This window comes from Alosa sapidissima, chromosome 5 (genome assembly GCF_018492685.1).
Source record: "Alosa sapidissima isolate fAloSap1 chromosome 5, fAloSap1.pri, whole genome shotgun sequence".
Lineage (NCBI taxonomy): Eukaryota > Metazoa > Chordata > Actinopteri > Clupeiformes > Clupeidae > Alosa > Alosa sapidissima.
Window position 1 is genome coordinate 30976804 of NC_055961.1, and position 20379 is coordinate 30997182.

At 44.8% G+C, this 20379-nt stretch overlaps 1 protein-coding gene across 1 annotated transcript in view; it reads right to left on the minus strand.

The window, feature by feature from the left end:
• The window catches only part of ndst1b (N-deacetylase/N-sulfotransferase (heparan glucosaminyl) 1b), a 65341-nt gene that overhangs the window by 16046 nt on the left and 28916 nt on the right, over nt 1–20379 (minus strand). Inside the window, exons 3-6 of the mRNA XM_042091843.1 lie at nt 10072–11053; nt 5928–6428; nt 592–679; nt 238–392 (exon numbers count right to left, since the gene is read on the minus strand). Coding sequence (XP_041947777.1) covers nt 238–392; nt 592–679; nt 5928–6428; nt 10072–10623 — 1296 coding nt within the window. The 5' untranslated portion in view covers nt 10624–11053. The remainder of the gene's footprint in view (nt 1–237; nt 393–591; nt 680–5927; nt 6429–10071; nt 11054–20379) is intronic.

Genomic DNA, 20379 nt, shown 5'->3' on the forward strand with positions numbered 1-20379 from the left:
CTCTCCCTCTCTACTTCAGGGCATGGAAGATATCACACTTAAGGAAGTCATGCTTTACATGATGAGATTTCAGCACTTTCATGAACTCTCTGTGACTGCTTTGAGTCTAATTAAAAGCTCATGGCGTACAGGGATGCCACTGCAAGCACAGATCAAACTCTTTTTAACGGAGCACTTCGGGTAGTTGTCCCACTGTACAGACTCGGGGCTTTTGAAGGCTGTCGGTTGTGGTCTCACCTCAGCGAAGCGGCGGTTGAGCAGCATCTGTTCGGCGAGCACCGACTGGTTGTGGAAGAGATGAGGCTGCATGTGGCTCCACATGTGAGGAAACCACCAGAACTCTTTGCTGTAGGAGAGAAGCAGGTCGTCTCCCAGATCCTCCTCATCAGTACCTGTGGGAGGGTGCAGAAACACACACATAGCGCGCACACACACACACACACAGCGCACACACACAATTATACAAGCAAGAATAACACTACATTGTAAAGTAAAAAAGAAAAGAAAGTAGATTTGCAGATTTACTACTCATTATTTCAAAACATGCCCTTTGAAGAATATAAAACGATGGGTCATGATGACTGAACTTACCAGCATGGAAAAACTTCCCTGAGAAGCCAAGGTTAAAGGTGAAGTTGGGGACGTGAGAACGCAGCTCATTTTGGGTTTCCAGTAGAGCCTGAGGGAGAACCATTATCAATTACGCCATTAATAAGGGAACCAGCAAAAACACAAGGGCCCGATTTAACAAGTTACCTTGGTGACAAATAAAAAAAAAACTTTACTTGACTAATCCAATTGAATTTTTTATGTGGCCAAATAATCATATGACTGCTCTTCAGTGGAGAGTCACCAGCATGCAAATGGTCCCTGGATCAGTTGAGTCACAATGAGCAATGGCAACAACAGTGTAAACTTATACTGAAAAGGTCCAAATGACCTTTTGACTCGACTGATGAGACAGACATTGGATAGACATGTGACATAATTACGGCCGTAATAGTTTGAGCCTAGTCTTAGATTACAAACCTTTTTGCTTAAAATGGAGATCTTTATTAAAGTTTTCTTTTGGTCTAAGACTAGGCTTAATCCATGTGCAGGAAAGCCATCCTTAGTGCCAGAGCTCTACTCCGCCAATTCAGACAACAGAACACACAACGTTCAAATGTAGACAAAGGAACAGGCTACACATTTGTGACACAGCTGTGCAAGACGGCACTGTGCTGTAGGCAAACAAACACAGGCCCCGGCCACGCCCCGCCCTCTTTCCCAGTGCACTTCGTACCCAGTCCTCTCTGTTCTGTCTGCTTTAGCCACTTGTTTACTGCTTTAGTAGTGTCTGCTCCACACACACACACACTTACTTTTCTCAAGCTCAATCAAAAGTCTGACTCATATTAAACAGAGAGGAGGTCTGCACATATAAAGAGAGGGCTCCTAAAATTGAATGCTGCTCAACATTTTGTGTCTCTTTGAGGCTCTGTGTGAACGACACAGAAAAACAACGAACGACGACAACAACAATACAGCAACCGAAACAAGAACAATATGAAATAGGGGGAGAGTGGAGGATGTCTGAAAAGTTTATATATTAGGGGAAGGTTGTTGACAAATTTCAAACAGCTTCGCCTAAGGCAGAAAAGCAGGCAATGTTTTTTTGAGCAGTTCTGGACTGGAGACTAGTCTGGCTTGAGTGGTCGTGACAGATAAAGGCAGCGGCTAGGAACACACTTTGATGTACGGAGACGCATCAGTGTGCTGCTGCCTTTCCAGCTCTTTTGTGTCTTCTTTTTTCCCTTTTCTATTGAAGCCGAATGGAGCAAAACTCTAATGCCCAAGCTCCTGTGTCACCCTGACGCCCCACACCTTCCCCACTCTCCATCCCCTCCATGTGTCTGGATGAAAGCCAGCAGACGTAGCTGGTGGTGGCGGACATACTGACAGTACCGGTGTGAGGCCACCTGCGTCCCAGAGTGACCCCACCTCTGATTGAGAGCACTGCGGGGCATCTGTCCCCCCTGGGGAAACCACGTCTGCTGGACTCTGCCCCTCACGTCCCCTTTACCCTTTCCCAGGGTCACGCACGTCGCCTTGGTGCCCATCCCTGCCACCTGCGACTCCTTCACACCTGTCGATGTTTGGGTTAGTCTCTCCCGGAGAGCCCTCAGGGTTACCTGGCCAATCTCACTGTTTATCACAAGGAGTCTCCGGAGTCTGAACTCTGGTGCCATTTCAACACTCCTCTTATCAGAGGACAGAGATTAACCAGGTCGCTACTAGAGACAACAAAGGTCAAGTCCTGCAAGCTGTCTTCTCTTGCAAGAAAAAATACCAAAATGATTTGATGCTTATAAAAACATCTTCTGCAAGTAATTGCATGTATAAAAACTAGTCCTGACGGAAGAGAGGTTAATGTGGTATGTCTTTTGTCATTTTCTGCCACTGATTTGACTGATTTACGTGTCTGATGCCTGAGGCAGAGTCTAATCAGGAAGGAACTCTAAAGGGAGTAGCATCTGTCTGAAAATCATCAAAAACTGGCAGAGATAATGACAACTGTGCTAAAAATACTAAACTGAAACTGACTGTAACTTAGCTCTGTAAAATGCAGTCTGTTTCAAGAAGGGGAACAATGCAGTGCTGTTGCTATACTAAACTAGATGTACCGCATAGCGGTACAAAATATGACCGCTGCTCAGTCCTGTACATCCGTTCCGCGAAAATAAATCACACTTCAATTTGTCTCCATATTTTACTCCATCCCCCACTCTTGAAACTTTTGTGTATGCTTGTTTGGCATGCCTGAGTGTGTGTGTGCGGCTGCACAGAAAGTACCCTACTGGTGCTGAAAAGGTGAATAGATTGTAGAATAGCCAAAGAAGATGTAGAATTATTATAAAACCTTTAAAATCTCTAAACAATCACAAGTAGGGCAGTTCATCACAGTTCATCCATTGCAACTGGATTGATGAAAGGTCACTTACACCTGTAGGCTACATTGTATTTGGGAAAAGCAAAAGGTATCAGCATAATGTTATTTATTTATTTTTTATGTATTTTTAAACAAAAACATCTCTGTTCCATGCCGTTTTCAACAGCTATCAAAAACAAAGGTCATTTTTGGATGGATGGATTTTTTGTGAATGTTTCTTCGTCTACATAAGATTTTACTCATCTTTAGTTCATGTAATACTTTATTGTCAATGCACAAATTAAGTAACAGTAGTCTGAAACGTTATTGTTAATGCACAAATTAAGTAACAGTAGCCTAGTCTGAAACGAAATGCTGTTTTACATCTAACCAGTGGTGCAAATAACTGACATGTCCAAATGGGCCTTGATGAAATGCGTCGCTAGACTGTTCATACACATTTTAACGGGCCAAAGTTGAAGAGCTTTTGTCCGTTATTGTTAGTGCAAATATAGGCTGATTCATGTTCCCTTGCATTGTTTAACTGAGGTCCATGGCTAGTCTGGCTTTCATCAGACCAAGCTCAATCTTTTAAGAAATCAAAAAATAAATAGCGGGCAGATCAGGCTGGGTTCACCCAGCCTAGTCCATAGGCACCCGATATTGTTTAATTTTCCGATTGAGTTATACACGCTCTGGCTATTCTAAATGCAAAAATGCATCAGGGAGTTATGACAAAACGGTAACTAACAAACTAGATCCTAATAGAAAGCTGTTAGCTTCCCTAAACTACAGGTAGGATTATAAGGTAGGCCTATTGACAACATAAATTGTCAATAGGCTATGCTGGCGACACAAATAAAATCTCCTTTGGAAACCAATGGCTTACGCCTTACAGTATCAAGCGGACTTAAACTGTCATATCGTGGCGAAAAGTTGTAATAACATTCACGCAGCTCCATGAGTCAAGGAAAGCGCGAATGAAGTAGCCACTTCTAAATGGGACCCACTACACAGTAGCTTAAGGTGTTTTGCTAAAGCAGCCATAATGAAATGAAGGTGTCATTGTTTGGATACTTCACACACACGTGCTTTTTAATTTCACAGACTACAACTACCAAGCTGTAATCAAAGCACATCGATTCCCCCCTCACACCCTGCACGCACTTAAAACAAAATAAACAGGCGTCTCAGTCTCACGCATGTATAGGCAAAACTGTATCAGACCGGTGTAACGTTGGTAAATCTTCCATTGCACAGAATGATTTTGTAGCACGTGCAATAAATGACAGTCGAAAGATACAAACAGTGCTGCTATACATTTGCTTGGTATAACCGCATTTATAGTTTTCTACAAATGCAATAAATCAAATGCCTCCATCACTCAACCAACGTTAACGGTAACATTACCTAGGTCCTTATTGATATTACAAGATTAACGTACCTGCAGTAAAAACCAAGCATGTCCGATAAACATCCTCAGATTTATTTCGGCTTCAAGAAGAAATGGGAATTACACTTCATGTGAACATCGTCCTATCCTTATTAGATGTTCACTGCGGTAAATTACAGTCCTTGTATGAAGCGTCCATTGTTTTTTCCAACCCACTTTTAACTTCCAACAAAATTACGTCTCACTGCAACGATGCGCCATCTAGTGGACAAACGACTACTTCTCGCCAATACTGAAAATGCAGCCATGATGATGATGATGAATATTTATTTTGGCTTTCTTTTAATCCTACTGATTTTCATTTTTTACCGGGGGGCAAATCACAAATGAGTGATTATGAGCCAGGTTGATGTGGGCCCTTGAGACCAACATACCATAAAAGATTCACAGAGAACTGTGTCTGCCCTACCCTCCTTTCGGGGGGTCCAGTCCAGCGGGGGGGCTGCAGATGAAAACGAAAAATGACGGTTCCATGCTATCCATGTGGGGGTACATGCCCACCAAGTTTTGTGTACCCCGGTCTTTCAGTGTCCCGGGAATCCTTGTTGGTGTACGTCACTAAATGTACACATAAATTATTTTATTGTAAGGCCCCCCATGAACGAAAGTACACAAAACTTGGCATGCATTCAGAGGGTGTCATAATGATCCTACACTTTTAATTTCGTGTAGTTTTGACCTTGTCAGCCAGAGATATTGAGATGAAAACACCTAATTTTTTGCTTTTTAATTTTTAACTAGGTGGCGCTATACATGAAATAAGTGGTAATGGGATGGGTTGACATGCCCCCTTAAGACCAACATACAAAAAAAAGGTGGACCTCCTAGGCCCTACGGTTCTCGAGATATTCACAGAAAACTGTCTCCGGCCACCTACAGGCCAGTTGGTGTATAGTAACATAAATTAATTTATTGTGTGGCCCCCCATGAACGGAATTCCACAAAACTTGGCGTGCATACAGAGGGTGTCATAATGATCCTACACTTCCAATTTCGTGCAGTTTTGACTATGTTAGGTCACAGATACCTTCAATTACACCACCTCATTTTTACTTTTTTGTGTTTAACTAGGTGGCGCTATACATGAAATGAGTGGTTATGGAATGGGTTGACATGGCCCCTTGAGATCAACATACAAAAAAAAAATGGTCCTCCTAAACCCTACGGTTTTCGAGATATTCACAGAAAACTGTGTCTGCCCTACCCTCCTTTCGGGGGGTCCAATTCAGCGGGGGGGCTACAGATCAAAACGAAAAACGATGGTTCCATGCTATCCATGTGGGGTTACATGTCCACCAAGTTTCGTGTACCCCGGTCTTTCAGTGTCCCGGGAATCATTGACGGAAATTTGGGCATGCGAAAAAGAAAAAAAATAAAATAAAATAAATAAATTTAAAAAAAATCTGACTAAACCTATATGACCGCCGCTTCGCTGTGCGGCGGTCATAATAACTGAAGTCATTTTAAGCAAGTTAAATGAGAGGATAAGCTTAGGAACCAACTAAATTAGTTTATTTGTGTGCAATAATATTTGTGTGCAAATGCAATGCCCACTGCATTTACCTTAACATCAGACACCTTCATGCGGGTGCCCTCCTTGCCCACAAAAATGTCGTCGATGTCCACCAGCACGTAGCGCTCCAGCCCGAGCGACAGTCGCTTGCCCGTCAGGAAGGACACAGCATCCACCAGCACCAGCTTGTGCAGCCAGAAGTTGAGGTTGTTTCCAAAGAGCACCCGCTGGATGCCGTCGTGGAGGCCCAGATCCTGAACCACGGCCGCGTGGAGGAGACCGGCGCTGCCACCGCCACCGCCCAGCCCCGGGGGGGCGCCAACCTCCGCGGTCCGACTACGCGCTAGTAGCACGGGCTCATAAGTGGAGTGGTTGGACTGGAAGACGGTCCAATCGTCGCCGGGCAGCGGGCCTCGTTCAACCTCACGTGCTCTCGTGATGAATAGCAAGGGCGACTTGGGGTTGATGCTGCAGTCGCGCAGGCCCAGGTTGGAGTGCAGGAACAGCGGGAAGCCTTTCAATTGCGCACTCTGGAGACTATTCTCGTTGGCCTGAGACCAGAAGACACAATGAAAGCAAAATGAGTTATTTGTCTGTGTGTTTTTGTTCAGGTAGTTCAAACTGGTGATCGTCATCATTCCCTGATTAAATATTTGCTTAGGTGAAACACAATTGTAAGACAAACAAAAGAAAAAACAAAAACTAACCATACGAGGAAATTGCTAATTTACTGGAAATTTGGAGTCGTATCAGGCGATTCGGTCTCAAGACCTCTGCATGTGTCATCAGTCATTCGTGACACACTGCTGTCTCTACCCAAGTTTTTGGCAGGAAGAGACATTCCTGCATCACCACACCCTGTCTATTCACCCCATTTCACCCTGCCTAAGTGTGTGTGTTCTTCTGTTCCTAAACTTAAATGGAGCTGAAAGAAAAGAGATTTGATGACATTCCAGTCATCCATAATATGAAGGAACAGCTTAGTCACATATCATTTGTAGACCTCCAGCAGTGCTTCAGAAAGTGGTTGGATCATTGGCACAAATTGACTATCATTCAAGGGAAACTGGTTGGGAAGTGGGCATAATGATGATGTACGCAAACTAGTCTTTTGAAAGTATGGTGAACTTTCTGGTCATTGTGTGTGGGGTGATACATTTCAGTTAGTCATTCTTAAGAGAACTTTGGTCTTTTGTTACAGATCATTTGACTTGCAGCTCGCTCTTCCATCTGATCTGAAACAATGCCTCCAGTTCAATAGCACAAATGAAACTTGTCACTCAATCCCGAGTGGATCATGGGAAATCCAATCCCGCAATGTTTAAAAAATTCAGCTCAGGCATAGAGAGTCTAAACTGCTCTTACTATACTGTATGTCTACTGTTCCTCGGACTACATCATCAACCCGAAATGCTGAACTAAGACTGGGGGGGACATAGGGAGACGGGAGGCTGTATTCTAATTACACTTCCTGTAACATGGATACGGGATTAGGCTCAAGGTCTAATGGGAGTCCGAGAAGCCCTTCAATGAGCTAATACCCACAAGCGTAATTAAAACCTATACATTAGCTTTGCTGATAGCAATTGCTCTGCTAGCCTTGAGACTTCTCCAGTGCCTTTGAGAGCAGTACAACTGCACAGCACCAATATGAGGTCTGAGTGAAGGAATGACAAAGGGCAAATAAATGAAGGGGGAAGTCACAGAGGACAGAAGACACGGGGATCCTAAACAGAGGCTTTCCTCAGAGGGAGCTGCTGTTCGTTTGCTGAACCCTGCTTTTATGGACCTAGTGTGTTGCTGGGTAGGGTGGAGAGGAACTCTGCTACAGAGAGAGGGTGGAAAGAGAAAGAGATGGGGGGTTAGAGAAATGAGAGAGAAAAAGGGGGGAGAGAGAGAGAGAGAGAGAGAGAAAGAGAGAGAGATGAGAACAACAATTACCCTGAAGGTATCCGTGAGGCGACTCGCCCTCATAAATCACTGATAGTTAGGTTAAGTAATTAGTAGGGCTGGGATAAACGATTAATCTAGCGATTATTTTTTCGATGCATAACGATTCATTTTTTCAGTCCAATTCGATTTCGATTCGATTATCTCCCAATTAATTCACTAATAGCAACTTATACATGTTTATTTACATATCTGAATGAAAAAACATGAATTCTTTAACATTGCAATATATGTTTATTGCTCTTAAGATTCCAAAATAAAAGACTATACAAGTGCAAAGCAATGCGTTCTTAGTCAGAGGTAGCATTCAATAAAGTTCAGTAGTGTATGTCTAATTGAGTGCCTGTCATTTTAAGACGTTCGTGTGGGAATCCTTACTATTAACATTAACACAGTTAAAAGGCTGCTGATGTGTGGATGCAATTCATAACGTAGTTAGTTCAAATAACGGTTCGTACTTCTCCTTTGGACAAGCACTTTTGTGTCTTGGAAAACACTTTTCCATTTACATCGGGATTTTGCAAACATTCAGAGTCAATAAAATGAGCCTGAGTAACAAATACAAGCAGCTGCAAGTAAGCATGCTAAACTTGACATCCAAACAGTATTCTAACGTTAGCTTTGAGATACTGCTTGATTGCATACTGTAACTTAACTTAGTTTAGTCTCCTCAATGTACTATGTTGTGATAAGACCTTAGCAGAGTTTACCTTAACTTTAATGCTGCAGTTTTGAACAAATTTGCACAGCATGGTCACGATGCTAAGCGGATTTAATAGCAATTTGTTCTATGCAGCACTTCTATGTGGCAACAACAATCCTTCAACAATCGTGAATAATTTGTTAAATGCACATGCAGAGGAGGAGCAGCGGGCTCGTTACGAGAGAGAGTGGGCGGGGCGAGGAAAGGCTGTGTGAGTGAAAAGTGCAGCTCAATGAAATTATCTTATCTTTAATTTAAATAGTATGCCTACAACATAGAACATCAATGTGTGGTGGCCGGTTTTGACTTCGTGGTGCCCAGCCACAGATTAGTCAACGTATGGAAAACACTGAAGGTGTAAAATTAAAAATATTTAGCAGCACATATTTTGCGTCGACGTCATCGATTACGTCGACGCGTTGTCCCAGCCCTAGCAATTAGGCAAAGCATTCACACCCTAACACCCAAAGCATTCACACCCTAACAGCACCAAGGGCTCTTTTCATAGTGACAATGAGAAGTGGAAAAATAAAAAATAGAAAAATGCTAAACAGAAGAGAATGAATAAAACAGATCCAGAAAGGTAAACAAAATGATACAAAATTAAACTCCTACTGTAAATTAAATGTCTGATAGAATTCTACATTAAAACAAACATAATAAATGCATTATTCAAAAAAACAGCAGCAAAAGAAATTTATATACATAAATTTATATATAAAATATATATACACACACACACACACCAAAGCCTTTTATACAATACTAACAGTTGGTGAGCACAAGCACAAGCTTGCTTTCGCTTGAGATGTGGTGCAGCAGCACATGGTGCAGCGTGCTACACCCACACTCCTCTCACCCCACCTACGCGTGCGCACCCTCGCTTCTCCCGGCCAGGGAGAGCCGCACTGAGGCTCATCAACTTCTGACCTGCCGCTGTACCGCTGTAGCCGCCGGTGATTATCATACCTCTGGCCGAATCACGCAGCGCTGATTTGAAACAGGCCCCCGCCCCGGACTGACCCCGGGCTATAGCCTGAGTGCGTGACCCTGCCTGGACAGCAGAGGCTTAGCGTAGCGCACTAGCCTCTCCTGAGCTGATTACAGACCAGACGCAGCCAGGGATGGCAGGGGAGAGGGAGGGGGGGCGAGAGAGAGAAAGAGAGCGGGAGAGAGGAAAAAAATGTGCAGGAAGGAAGCGGTGCGATTAGGCTGATTAATCATCCCTCTGGACGGGCCTAGTTGAGGTCAGGGAGAGTTGCTTAATAGAATGCACAAGGAGCGTTCACGTTCTGAGCATTCACGTCCTGATGGTGCATCCGCCATCATCATCATCGCCACTATCATTACCCAGCATAATGGATATCACTAACACAGGCCAATTACTGTTATTCATAAATGTCCTTCTCATGGACAAATAAAACATCCAAACTAACCTTTTAACCAAACTTCAAGAGAACTTAAAAAGCCCTCATCATAGGTGTTTGCTTGATGGTCTCAATGTGACTGGGCAGCTGCCAACTGTACTTCATGCCACTCACCTTGAAGAAGCCGATGATTCCCACGCCGTACTCCACACAGTATTTGTCCAGTAGCTCACGGTTCCAGGCGTCCAGGTTGACGTACTTCAGGATGTTCTCATAGATCACTAGCGTGAAGCGGCCCCGGTTCTTGTCCGTCAGCGTGGGCATGTCCCCTTTGCCCGGCGCGATCTCCGTCTGGTAGCGGAAGCGGGCCGACTCCAGGATGGCCACTATCTCTTGGCCCAGCTGCGAGTAGAGGCTCTCGACGAACACCAGCACCACAGGGTCGGTGCGCGACGTGTCCGCCGGCCGGGCAGTGCGGGCGGGCAGCAGCCGCGACGAGGCCGACGGCGTGGCGGCCCGTAGGTCGTCCCAGTCGGTGCCCTGTTCCAAGGCGTCCGCCATCGCCCCGCCACCGCCCGCCGCGGGTTCCAGCTCCCGCTTGGCGCCGTACAGGAAGTAGGCCGACACCAGGACGCTGACCATGCAGAAGAGGAAGAGCAGGAGGAGGCTGGTCTGCAGTGTGAGCTGACGGTAGAGCCGCCGCACCCGGCTGCACGCCAGCATCATCACCCCTCCGCTCGACACCAGTCCTCGCGACCACCTCTCGGCTGCTGTTCACGCGACCAAGGCGGCAGCGGCTATGCCAGCGACACGCTCTTCTTCTGCTGCTGCTTCTGTCTTTAAAGAGAAAGACCAAAGGGGTGGCTTGATATCGGGCTTCGAGACGTCACAGGGGCTCATGTCACCATGGCAGAAGGGCAGGGGACTGGGGTGGGCAGGGGACATCATTTGGGGCGAGGGCAACTCTTTCGGATTGGCGGCGCAGTGGCGGAGGTTTCACCCGTCCACCACAGGCCCCCTGCCCCTCCGGCCCACCCACCCCGCGCTAAAGAGGAGGCCGAACGCGACGGGCTCCCCGAGGTTACAGACGTCAAGCTGCAAGGCGCTCCACCCAAGATTCATAACCAATACATGTGTGCCAACGCGTCCCACTGACCTGAAACAGAGGAGGGGGGTAAAACAAAGGGGGGTTAAAACAAAGCTTCTCTGACCACAGGAAAGACAAAATGAGATATAACACCATGTCAAATCTAGTCTACGTGGCCTAACATGGATGCCAACATTCCATCTGTTTCGGTTTTCATGTCTAAACCTGATTTAATGTTTACTACATGTATTGTTTTTGTCTGGGGCCCAGTTTGTATTGTTTTACAGATTCTAAGTGATAAGCCTGCCATAATCTCCGACACTTACTGACTCCCTTTTCTTTTTATTCTATCAAGACATCAGTGGGAAGAAACACCACACTCTTTTTTCAGAAGCTCGGAACGAAGAGATCTGAGATCCAACAAAAGATAGACCCCTCTGTAAAGCCTTGCGTGGGAGCCATCTATCTCCCCATGAGAACTGTCAGCGAAAGTGGTGGAAAACCTACAGCTGTAGTGTGCAGAAGTGTTTCATTAAGAAAATACCATGGGGATCTAGTCGGGCACAAAGGAGTGGCATCTATTTCTACTGAAAGATGGTTCTCTGCTCTTCATATAGTTTAGCAAAAGGGAAGAAGCCTTTTCACATATCACTGGGTTTCAGCTAAAGTTGCACAAATTAGTGATACTGTGTGTCAGTGAGTGTGTGTGTGTGTGTGTGTAGTTATACTGGGAGGTAAATGACCTTGGAAGATTTTCGGCAAAACGCAGAGCTTGCCAAAATCCTTCACCTGAAAAGAGAGTGTCCTTCATGAGTGGATTGATAAACTGTGAGACCCAGCAGGCTCTAGGGGTGAGGGAGGGAGTGCGCTCAGCCATAAACACGGCATGTCATGATAATGCGCCAAATTCCAGGAAAAAAACTCCCTTCCTTCCTTCTTTTCCCATTTTCTCCCATCAAAAAAAGTAAAAAGAAAAACATTGTTTTCATTTCCCTTTTCCTCCGTTTTCTAAAGTGAAAATGACTCAAATCACATAATCCTAGTGGACAGACACACAAAAGGTGTTTTTTTTTTTTTGTTTTTTTTGAGTGACGCTGTAAGTTGGCAGATGCTGGAGCTCCAGACTGTGAAAGAAAGGTATGGAGCCCCACACAGAGCTCCAGCAGGCTCCTGTTCTCTTAATGAACACGCTCGTTTTGTCACTTTTGTTCGCGCTTCATAAAGCCCTCATTCTGCACACAAACACACACTACAAATGAAGTCTGACACACACACACACACACACACACACACACACAGGACGCCTGGAAGTTTGTCTATAGGGAGGATCCCACAATGGCACAGAGGGCCGTTCAGTGCAGGCCGGGGAGCGTAGCGACAGCAGCAAGAGACGACGTGTCTGCACCGGGCACTTTTTCAAAGGCACACCAAGAGCACCGAATGTATGGAACTGTGTGTACAGAACAAAGACAAAGAATCAAAGGGGGCCGGAAGGAAAGGCAGGGGCATAAATGCATTCAATTCATTAACAGTAAAGCTTGAAAAAAAGTCGAATATTTTTGAAAGCTGACAAAAAACAAGGGTGCACAAGAGAGTGGGGGGAATAAAATGGCAGAGACGAAAAGGCCCTGAGGTCTGTTGTACTCTTTTCGAGAGGGCGCAATGCGGACGCAGCCTATGAACGCTGACCGCTTCTATCGCCTCCAGTCCCCTCCCAAATTGCAGCTGTTAGTGTTCTCGCCCTTTTAGCATGATCTAATATTCCCAAAAGGAATTTCACTTTCAGGGGGCTGGGGGAGAGATTGGAGGGCTACAGTGGTGTGTGTGTGTGGAGAAGTAGTTCACAAAAGCCAGCGGAAATTTCAGAAGGAGCAGTCAGAAGATGACAAGCAGGTGCCTCTACTGAAAGCTCGGTCTCTCATGCACACACACACACACACATACATATACTGACACACTCTGTGCCTCCATTCTAAAATGGGGTGGGATCACACAGGAAAGATACTTGCCGCTTTACTCCCTTGTTGTGCTATGCTAACTTATTTCAACAAGTCAAAGCTCTTTGCATCTTCTTTCACAGCAATGAGACTCCATGAAAGTATTAGGCCAAACAGAGACAGGAGAAGAAACAAATCTGCAAACACTGAGAACACGAAGAGTTTATTTCTCAGTACTGCCTTGCCTGAATGGTTTCACTTAGGGATGAAGGAGTCTTCCAGAGAGAGAGAGAGAGAGAGAGGAGAGAGAGAGAGAGAGAGAGAGAGAGAGAGAGAGAGAGAGAGAGAGAGAGAGAGAGAGAGAGAGAGAGAGAGAGAGAGAGAGAGAGAGAGAGAGAGAGAGAGAGAGAGAGAGAGAGAGAGAGAGAAAAGACTTGGGAGGGAATACATGGATTCCTCCCTTCTTAAATCGGTTAGCGAGGAATCTGTTTTCCATGTCAGAATCCAAGGAAAAACCCGAGTGAGTCAGAGACCATGTGGCAGACGACAGACAAAAGACCAGACTGATTTTTAGAGTACGCATCTGAATCGATAGAGACCCCACGACACCGCAGATCCCCCCCACCCCCCCCACACCGGCCTTCCAACAACAAAAAACAGAGCCTCATAGCACGATTTCCAGATCTCACCAAGAAAAACTTGAAAGATTCTAAAACTGCCTCCCCTGTTAATGCCAGCAGTGTCTGCTGTTCCTACCTCTCATTGAAGTTGAAGCTTCATGACATTTAAAGTGCATAAGTACAAAAATATGCACATATCGAACACACACACACACACACATACATATATACACGCAAACTAAAAGCACCAAACTTCCAAAAAGGCATTACATGTTTCAAAGGTTAGGCAATTTCCCAGACCTTTTTACTATCACAGTTGTCTGCAATGACAGACAAAAATGCTGTGAAATGGAAAAAAAACAACAAAGGTGAGAAAACAAATCTGTTGAGACACAGTGAAAGACCTTGACATTTAGAAATGTGTTGTGATACATCTTATGTTGCTTTTTCCCCTCCATTCAATTTCAGCCACAAAGTCATCCAGAGCTGCACTGGGGGAAAAATGTCTCTCTGCAGCACACACAAGCCATTTCCAGCTTGCTGGATTACTGTCAAAACACACCCAGACTGCTCGGGGCAGGCCACACTGCGGTCAGGTTTTCAGGTGTGTGTGTGTGTGTGTGTGTGTGTGAGAATGGGGTTACATGACAAGTACCCAGAACACAAATCATCAGGGAGTCACGTTGATGACTTTTGGGAGGTACAGAATACCTCAATGCCATACACTACGATCCAGGCTTCATCATTCATTCATTACGACACCCATAAAAGATGAACCAATCTCCTCCAATGTCCCACACACGGTGTATGTAATCGTGGGATGAAATGGGGTGAATGCGGCGCAGAACAACTAAGGCTCGCTCGCCAACTTCAGCTGGAACACGACCGCAACAAACCATAGCTTGAGGGGCTGAAATAAAGCGCCTGAACCAATAATAAAAAAAAGTTTTCAAAAGGTGAGGATGTCAACACACTAAAACCTTGAGCGTTGGATTGTTTGAGGTGGTTGACTGGATGACTGCGTTTGTAATTACAGAAAGCTGAGGAGGGGTTGAAAAAAGGTCCACTTTTCGCTCTTCCTTCCTTCTTCATTTCAGGGCTTTTATAATGTGACAGCCTGGCTAACAAAATGAAAAGAATACTGGGCGAAAGGGAGGGGGCGGGAGGAGGTGACAGAAATGCCTCAGTGGCTATGAACATCAGTGCGGCACTGAGTGGGACACTGTCACACTTCCTATGAAGAGCACTGTGGGTAATTAGTGCCAGGGCAGCAGAAGGACAATGGCTGGCTGCCGTGTTGCAGGCCAGCAAGGCTCGCTCCGCTGGGCAGCCTTCACCCAGGACCTGACCGTCGGACGGACAGACAGACAGAGCCGAGTCAGAGAGCTGTGTCTGGCCCCGCCCGGCCCAGCCCAGCTCCTGCACTGCCACAGTCACAATGGCGGCCATTGTTGGGGAACACGCCAATGGATATCTACACACTGTTCAGAAGCAGCAGCCCCAGGTTTATTAGACACACAACACTGCCATTTCAACTTATCTCCAAGTGCTGCACTGGGCCTCATAAACTTGAAGGGAGTGCAGATATTTACCATTTACATAGTCGATTTACAGAGCAGTGGACAGACTGCAGAGTTACTCTTCTTTGAACACATACTAGCTCCTAAATTCAGGGCTGGTGCCAACTTGCATAAGACGCATACTATTCTGTGCACACACACACACACACACACACGGCTGTTGTGCTTCTCAGGCATCAGAGCTCATTAGACTGAGACTAATGCAGCTTTCATGGCGAGTCGCTGCTTTCGCTCAGTCTCCAGAACAAAACCTCAGGGAAGGCACTGGGTCTGAGCCGGAGCTGGACATGCCAATTCACCATGAGTGAGACAGAGAGACAAATGGAACAAGGCAGGTAATATCACCACCTTCAAAAAGGAAACTGGAAAGCTTACGTTCTAGCTAGAGGGGAGAATGTATAAAACCATAATTGCTTAGGCACGGATGTATAGTGGAATAACAACATCTATTGCCACTGTTATTTTTCCCAAGCAGACATCAAAAACAACAAAAGAAATGCTTAAGAAATGAGGGTTTTTATTAAAAGATGTCCATTGGAGGTTTTTATCTGTTAGAAGATATATAAAAGAGCGAAATAAACAGTATACAACACGATTTCTGGTTCAGGTGGGCAGTGCACTAGTTTACATTTTAGAAGGCCATATCTGACCTGCTGTCATTGTTGCTTTACAACGGATGGAGCCCAGTACTCTCCAGTCCCCACATCGGAGGTGAGGCAGAGAGAGTAGACTCATACAAGCCGTTTCAAGGCCATGAAGGGATTTTTTCATGAGAAAAAAAAACGTATGAATACATATTTGTTAGAAACTAACATGAGTTTTTAAGGGTTTATCAAAGGCTTGAATGCATCTTTAGCAATGTTCGGTCGCTGTTAAGGCACATAGCTGTTTTTTATTCTCCCAAAGGTTCAAAGAGTGGATGAGTCTTTTCTGAGGCACGTCACCATCTACAGAAAGCACTTAACATCTTGCTTGCTAAATGAAACACTTCAGTTGCGTCACTGCTGCTTTACAATGGTTAACACTCGGACACATGAAATAGCTGTAGATTACTTTAGTAGCACATTTCCTTCAGGATTAAAAGTGACAAGTGTGCAATTTATAAGCTGCAAAATTCTCAGAATAATTCCATTCAGTGAGTCATGAAGCCGTTAAGGAAACGACTAGGTAGGCCTAATCTATATCACGTAAGTGAGAAAGGTACATTGGTAAAAAAGAATAAAAATAAATGTACAGTAGAGTAGAAGTCTCACCGACTTGCTAAATGTGCCTGCCAGGCCCCACATACTTCTGCGTTAAGAACACAGGCTAGGACCCATCTGCCCAGAGTGGGCACTTTTGAACTTGAAATACAAAGCTCCCACAACGAGTGAGAAGCAGAGTAGTTAAAATGCTGTAATTAACTTCTGACATGAATGAAATATATTAGATGTCAAATGTACTTTAAAGCATTATTATTGAGCAGTGTCAAAAAAGGTGACTAAATATTGATCAGTGTTTTGCAAAAATTAAAATGACATCCTCAAATGTCTTAGCCTGGCTAACGGCAAACCTCATCTCATTGAGATGATGTTTGGGAACTACACATAAATTTTCTCGTATTTTCTCGTGGCTTACGAAAGCCCAGAGCCGTTTATTGGGCGCTACGAATGTCTATTAAATGCGTCTGTATGTAGCTCATAACAGCTTCGGTGTGTCGTCATCGTCTTGCTGTCCCCCCTCCGTTCTGTGATTGGTTCCTTCGTTGAGGTGAAAACGAAGTCCATGGAATACAGGCGGCCTAGCAGCGTGAATAAAATCGCGCGCGCAAGGCAGCAAGGGAAAACCCAGGCTACAAATGCCTTGTTTTGTCTACACTCTAAATATATATAGGTATATATACAGCATATTACTATATATTAGTAATATATACTTCACTACCATAAAGCAGTGAATAAACCAGAGTTTTCACTTTTTTAATAACCATAGGAGTTTGCTTTTATTTTTAGGCTTAAAGGAACAAGAGCATTGCAATTAAATAAATACTCCTAAGTACCATTTAGGCTACCTGCTATGCATTTATTTTAGCTCAGCGAAGTATAAATACACGGGAGGTGCTGATGGCTCTTCTGTGTGGTATTTTAACTGGCTTGGGAACAACAACGCAGATCATTGCAAATCACAATGTATTATTCTCCCTGAAGTAAACACCCGATACTAGACCACATATGAAATGTCACACTCTGCTTTAGGGACAATGCAAAGAAGGATCAAACCATGGCTATGTTTTCTTTTACATTGTCATTATGTGTAATTCATTCAATACTACTCACACAATCACCAGCTCACCCTGAAAGTAACTAGCCCAACACAAATGGATTAATAATATCAATTTATTCCATCAACACATTCAACCTATCAGTTTGGATAGTGTGAATCTTGATGTCACAGAGCTAGCCTAACACCTGACAATCTCAGGGAAAACTTAATCACTAAGACCCAAGTTGGCAAATTCCACTGGGCCTCAGATGGCACACTGACAAACAGCATTAGATACCCAAGGGGCATAGACGCCACACAATCTGGGGAAGGTCAGGAAAGTGTAATCCTAATTCCGTAATCCTGTTTATCTGGGCTGGACCAAATGCACAAATGAGAGACAGATGAGCACACCCAGCCACAGAATATGTACACCCTCACACAAACACACACACAGACACACACACACACACAGAACACTTAAACGTTGTTCTGGGCTATACTGTTTGAGGACAAGGTCTTGCAGTACAGCACACTATTCCTGGAAAAGTGGAAACCATTCACTTCATGGAAACCATTAGCAGAGAGCAGAGAGTTAAAATCTGTTGGGAAACCGAGGCAGCTGACACCAACAGCTGCCCAGCTGACACCTAAGATCCAGTAACACCGCCATGCCTGAGCTAGGAGACCGCAACACAGGACGGACTGGCTAACTACCCGCTCTAACATCAAGCCTACATATGTGAAATATTTACTAGTTTACACAGTAGTACCATAATCAATCATGGTCAGCCCCTGCAATGACGAGAGCGAGTGAGAATGAGATCAAAATGCTGGTCAGCAGTGTCGGTCAAATCTATTTTGTACGACCTTGGGGGCAGGAAGTGTTTTCTATTTAACACTCAATGTTAAAGGCGGAAGCTGAACCAGATCTGTCATCTAAACACTCGCTTGCCAGTAGAGTTTAGCCTTGCTTTAGTGAAAGACAGAGACATCTTGATTATTCTAGATCTTTTAATAAACTGTGGACTCATTGATCACTAATATCTTTCCAGATATATCACTTTGCACTATTGAGCAAAGCAAGTATTATAATGGATACCTCTTGCATTGGAAATACTGAAAATACTATTCAAAGCTAACTTGTAAATTCCTTATGCCCTTACTGAACCAACTTCACGACAATGTGGTAGATATTTCCACAAAGGCTTGAATGGTTTTCATTACAACAGTGTACCAGCACACCTGATACCACTCAGTTTATACTCTCATTTCAGACTTCCTACAACTGATCAGCTGTAACTGGATTGGTTGGATCAAAAAACCTTCAGCTATGCCGACCTTGCGGTAATAAGGTTGGATGTCCTGGCTCGTTGTATAGTGAGGTTGGAGAGAGCGGAGGAGAAAAAAAAAAAATCAAATCTCGCCTCATCTCCTGCGCAGTCTGTGCAAACCAGACAGCTTTTTTTGTGCTCCATCCACTTCACAGGCAGCCTGTGTGCCTGTATCACACACATACGTATACACACACACACACACACACACACACACACACTCACTCAAGAGCTCAGCTTCATCCACATATCTGAACAAGTCTGGCGACATGCATCCGAGGGCCATCCGGCTGGGCCCTGCCGGCTCGAACACACTGTGCCTTGGCCGGTCTGCCTGCCTGTCTGTCTGTCTGTTGGGTGCTGCATTCGGTTCCTTCTGCCAGCAATCACCTCGGAGAGGAGAGGCTTTAGCTGCTGGCACAAACTGGTGGGGCCCCCCCACGCACAACATGGACAGCAGCACTCGGCAGGAGCGCTCTACCCACCGCACTGCTTATCTAACGGCTGCTTTCATCAGAGCGCTAATCTCCCGCTTCTGTGGGACGGTGCTAACCCAGCGAGCTGCACCACCCCGCGGGCCTTCTGCAGCATGAGGGGTACGGATTAGGGAGGGGGGATTGAAGGTGTCCTGTTTGTCTCCTGAAACTGGTGGGGATGGTGGGATAGGCTAAAGAGAACAACTTGAAGAATTTCGGCTTATCAAAAATATTTGTCTCTGACTATTTTTGAAATGGAACATCTCTGTTGGTCTGAATAGCTCAGCATAACGTACATCACCACCATCCTCCTCATCAGACACACAGGCCGAAGTCGTAAAATCCTAATGGGTTTATCAGTGTCATGTTGAAGCAGACATCATTTTAATGCTGCAGGTAAAAAAATCCTGCATTTAGTCACACTCAAACAGCCATCACACAGCATTCAGGTCACCAGGAATCAAATCTGCACCCAGGCCCTCCTCTCCAGTTCTCATTTACTCGCTCACTCATCCACTCCTGTCAACTCTTCATCTCCCCCCTAAGTACAGAGTGCCTTTGACAAAAGAAATTCGAGTTAAGCAAATCTGCAGGCAACAAAACAGTTCCATCCATCAAGCACAATGCAGAGAGATGCCTGACACAAATAGAGCCGGGTAATTAGGACATACGTCCATTTAGCTTTGGGGAAAAGGGAACGGCAACAAAATCCAGCGAAGAGACATTTGATTTTGTCAGCATGCTCTCGCGAATCAGAGATTTGAGATTTGCTTTGAGTTCTGAAGCTGTGGAAACCACAGTCTTGGACGGTGAAGCAGTGAAGTTCTAGATGCATGCCACCTCCATCTGTCCATGTTTGCCATCAAGGACTGACAGAACTCCAGACAACCAGAACTTCACTGCGACTCTTATTCCAGAACTTACTCACGGCTAGAGGCAAATCAATGCTACTGCATTAGGCATATTGGTGCAGTGTGTAATTTTGTTTTATATGGCTGGGTGGTTTTATATTCCTTCATAACCATAAACAGTTAATATCCACAGTTTGTACACAACTTTGTTAAATGGTTTGTTACCCAATTTGTTTGTTCTGTCTCGTTGTTATTGATTGTCTTTGTTATAGTGTTTGTGGGATTAAAATGTAACGATTAACAGGCCTTTGCGTGTGGTCATTTTATCTATCATTTTATCTAACTATACATTCATTGAA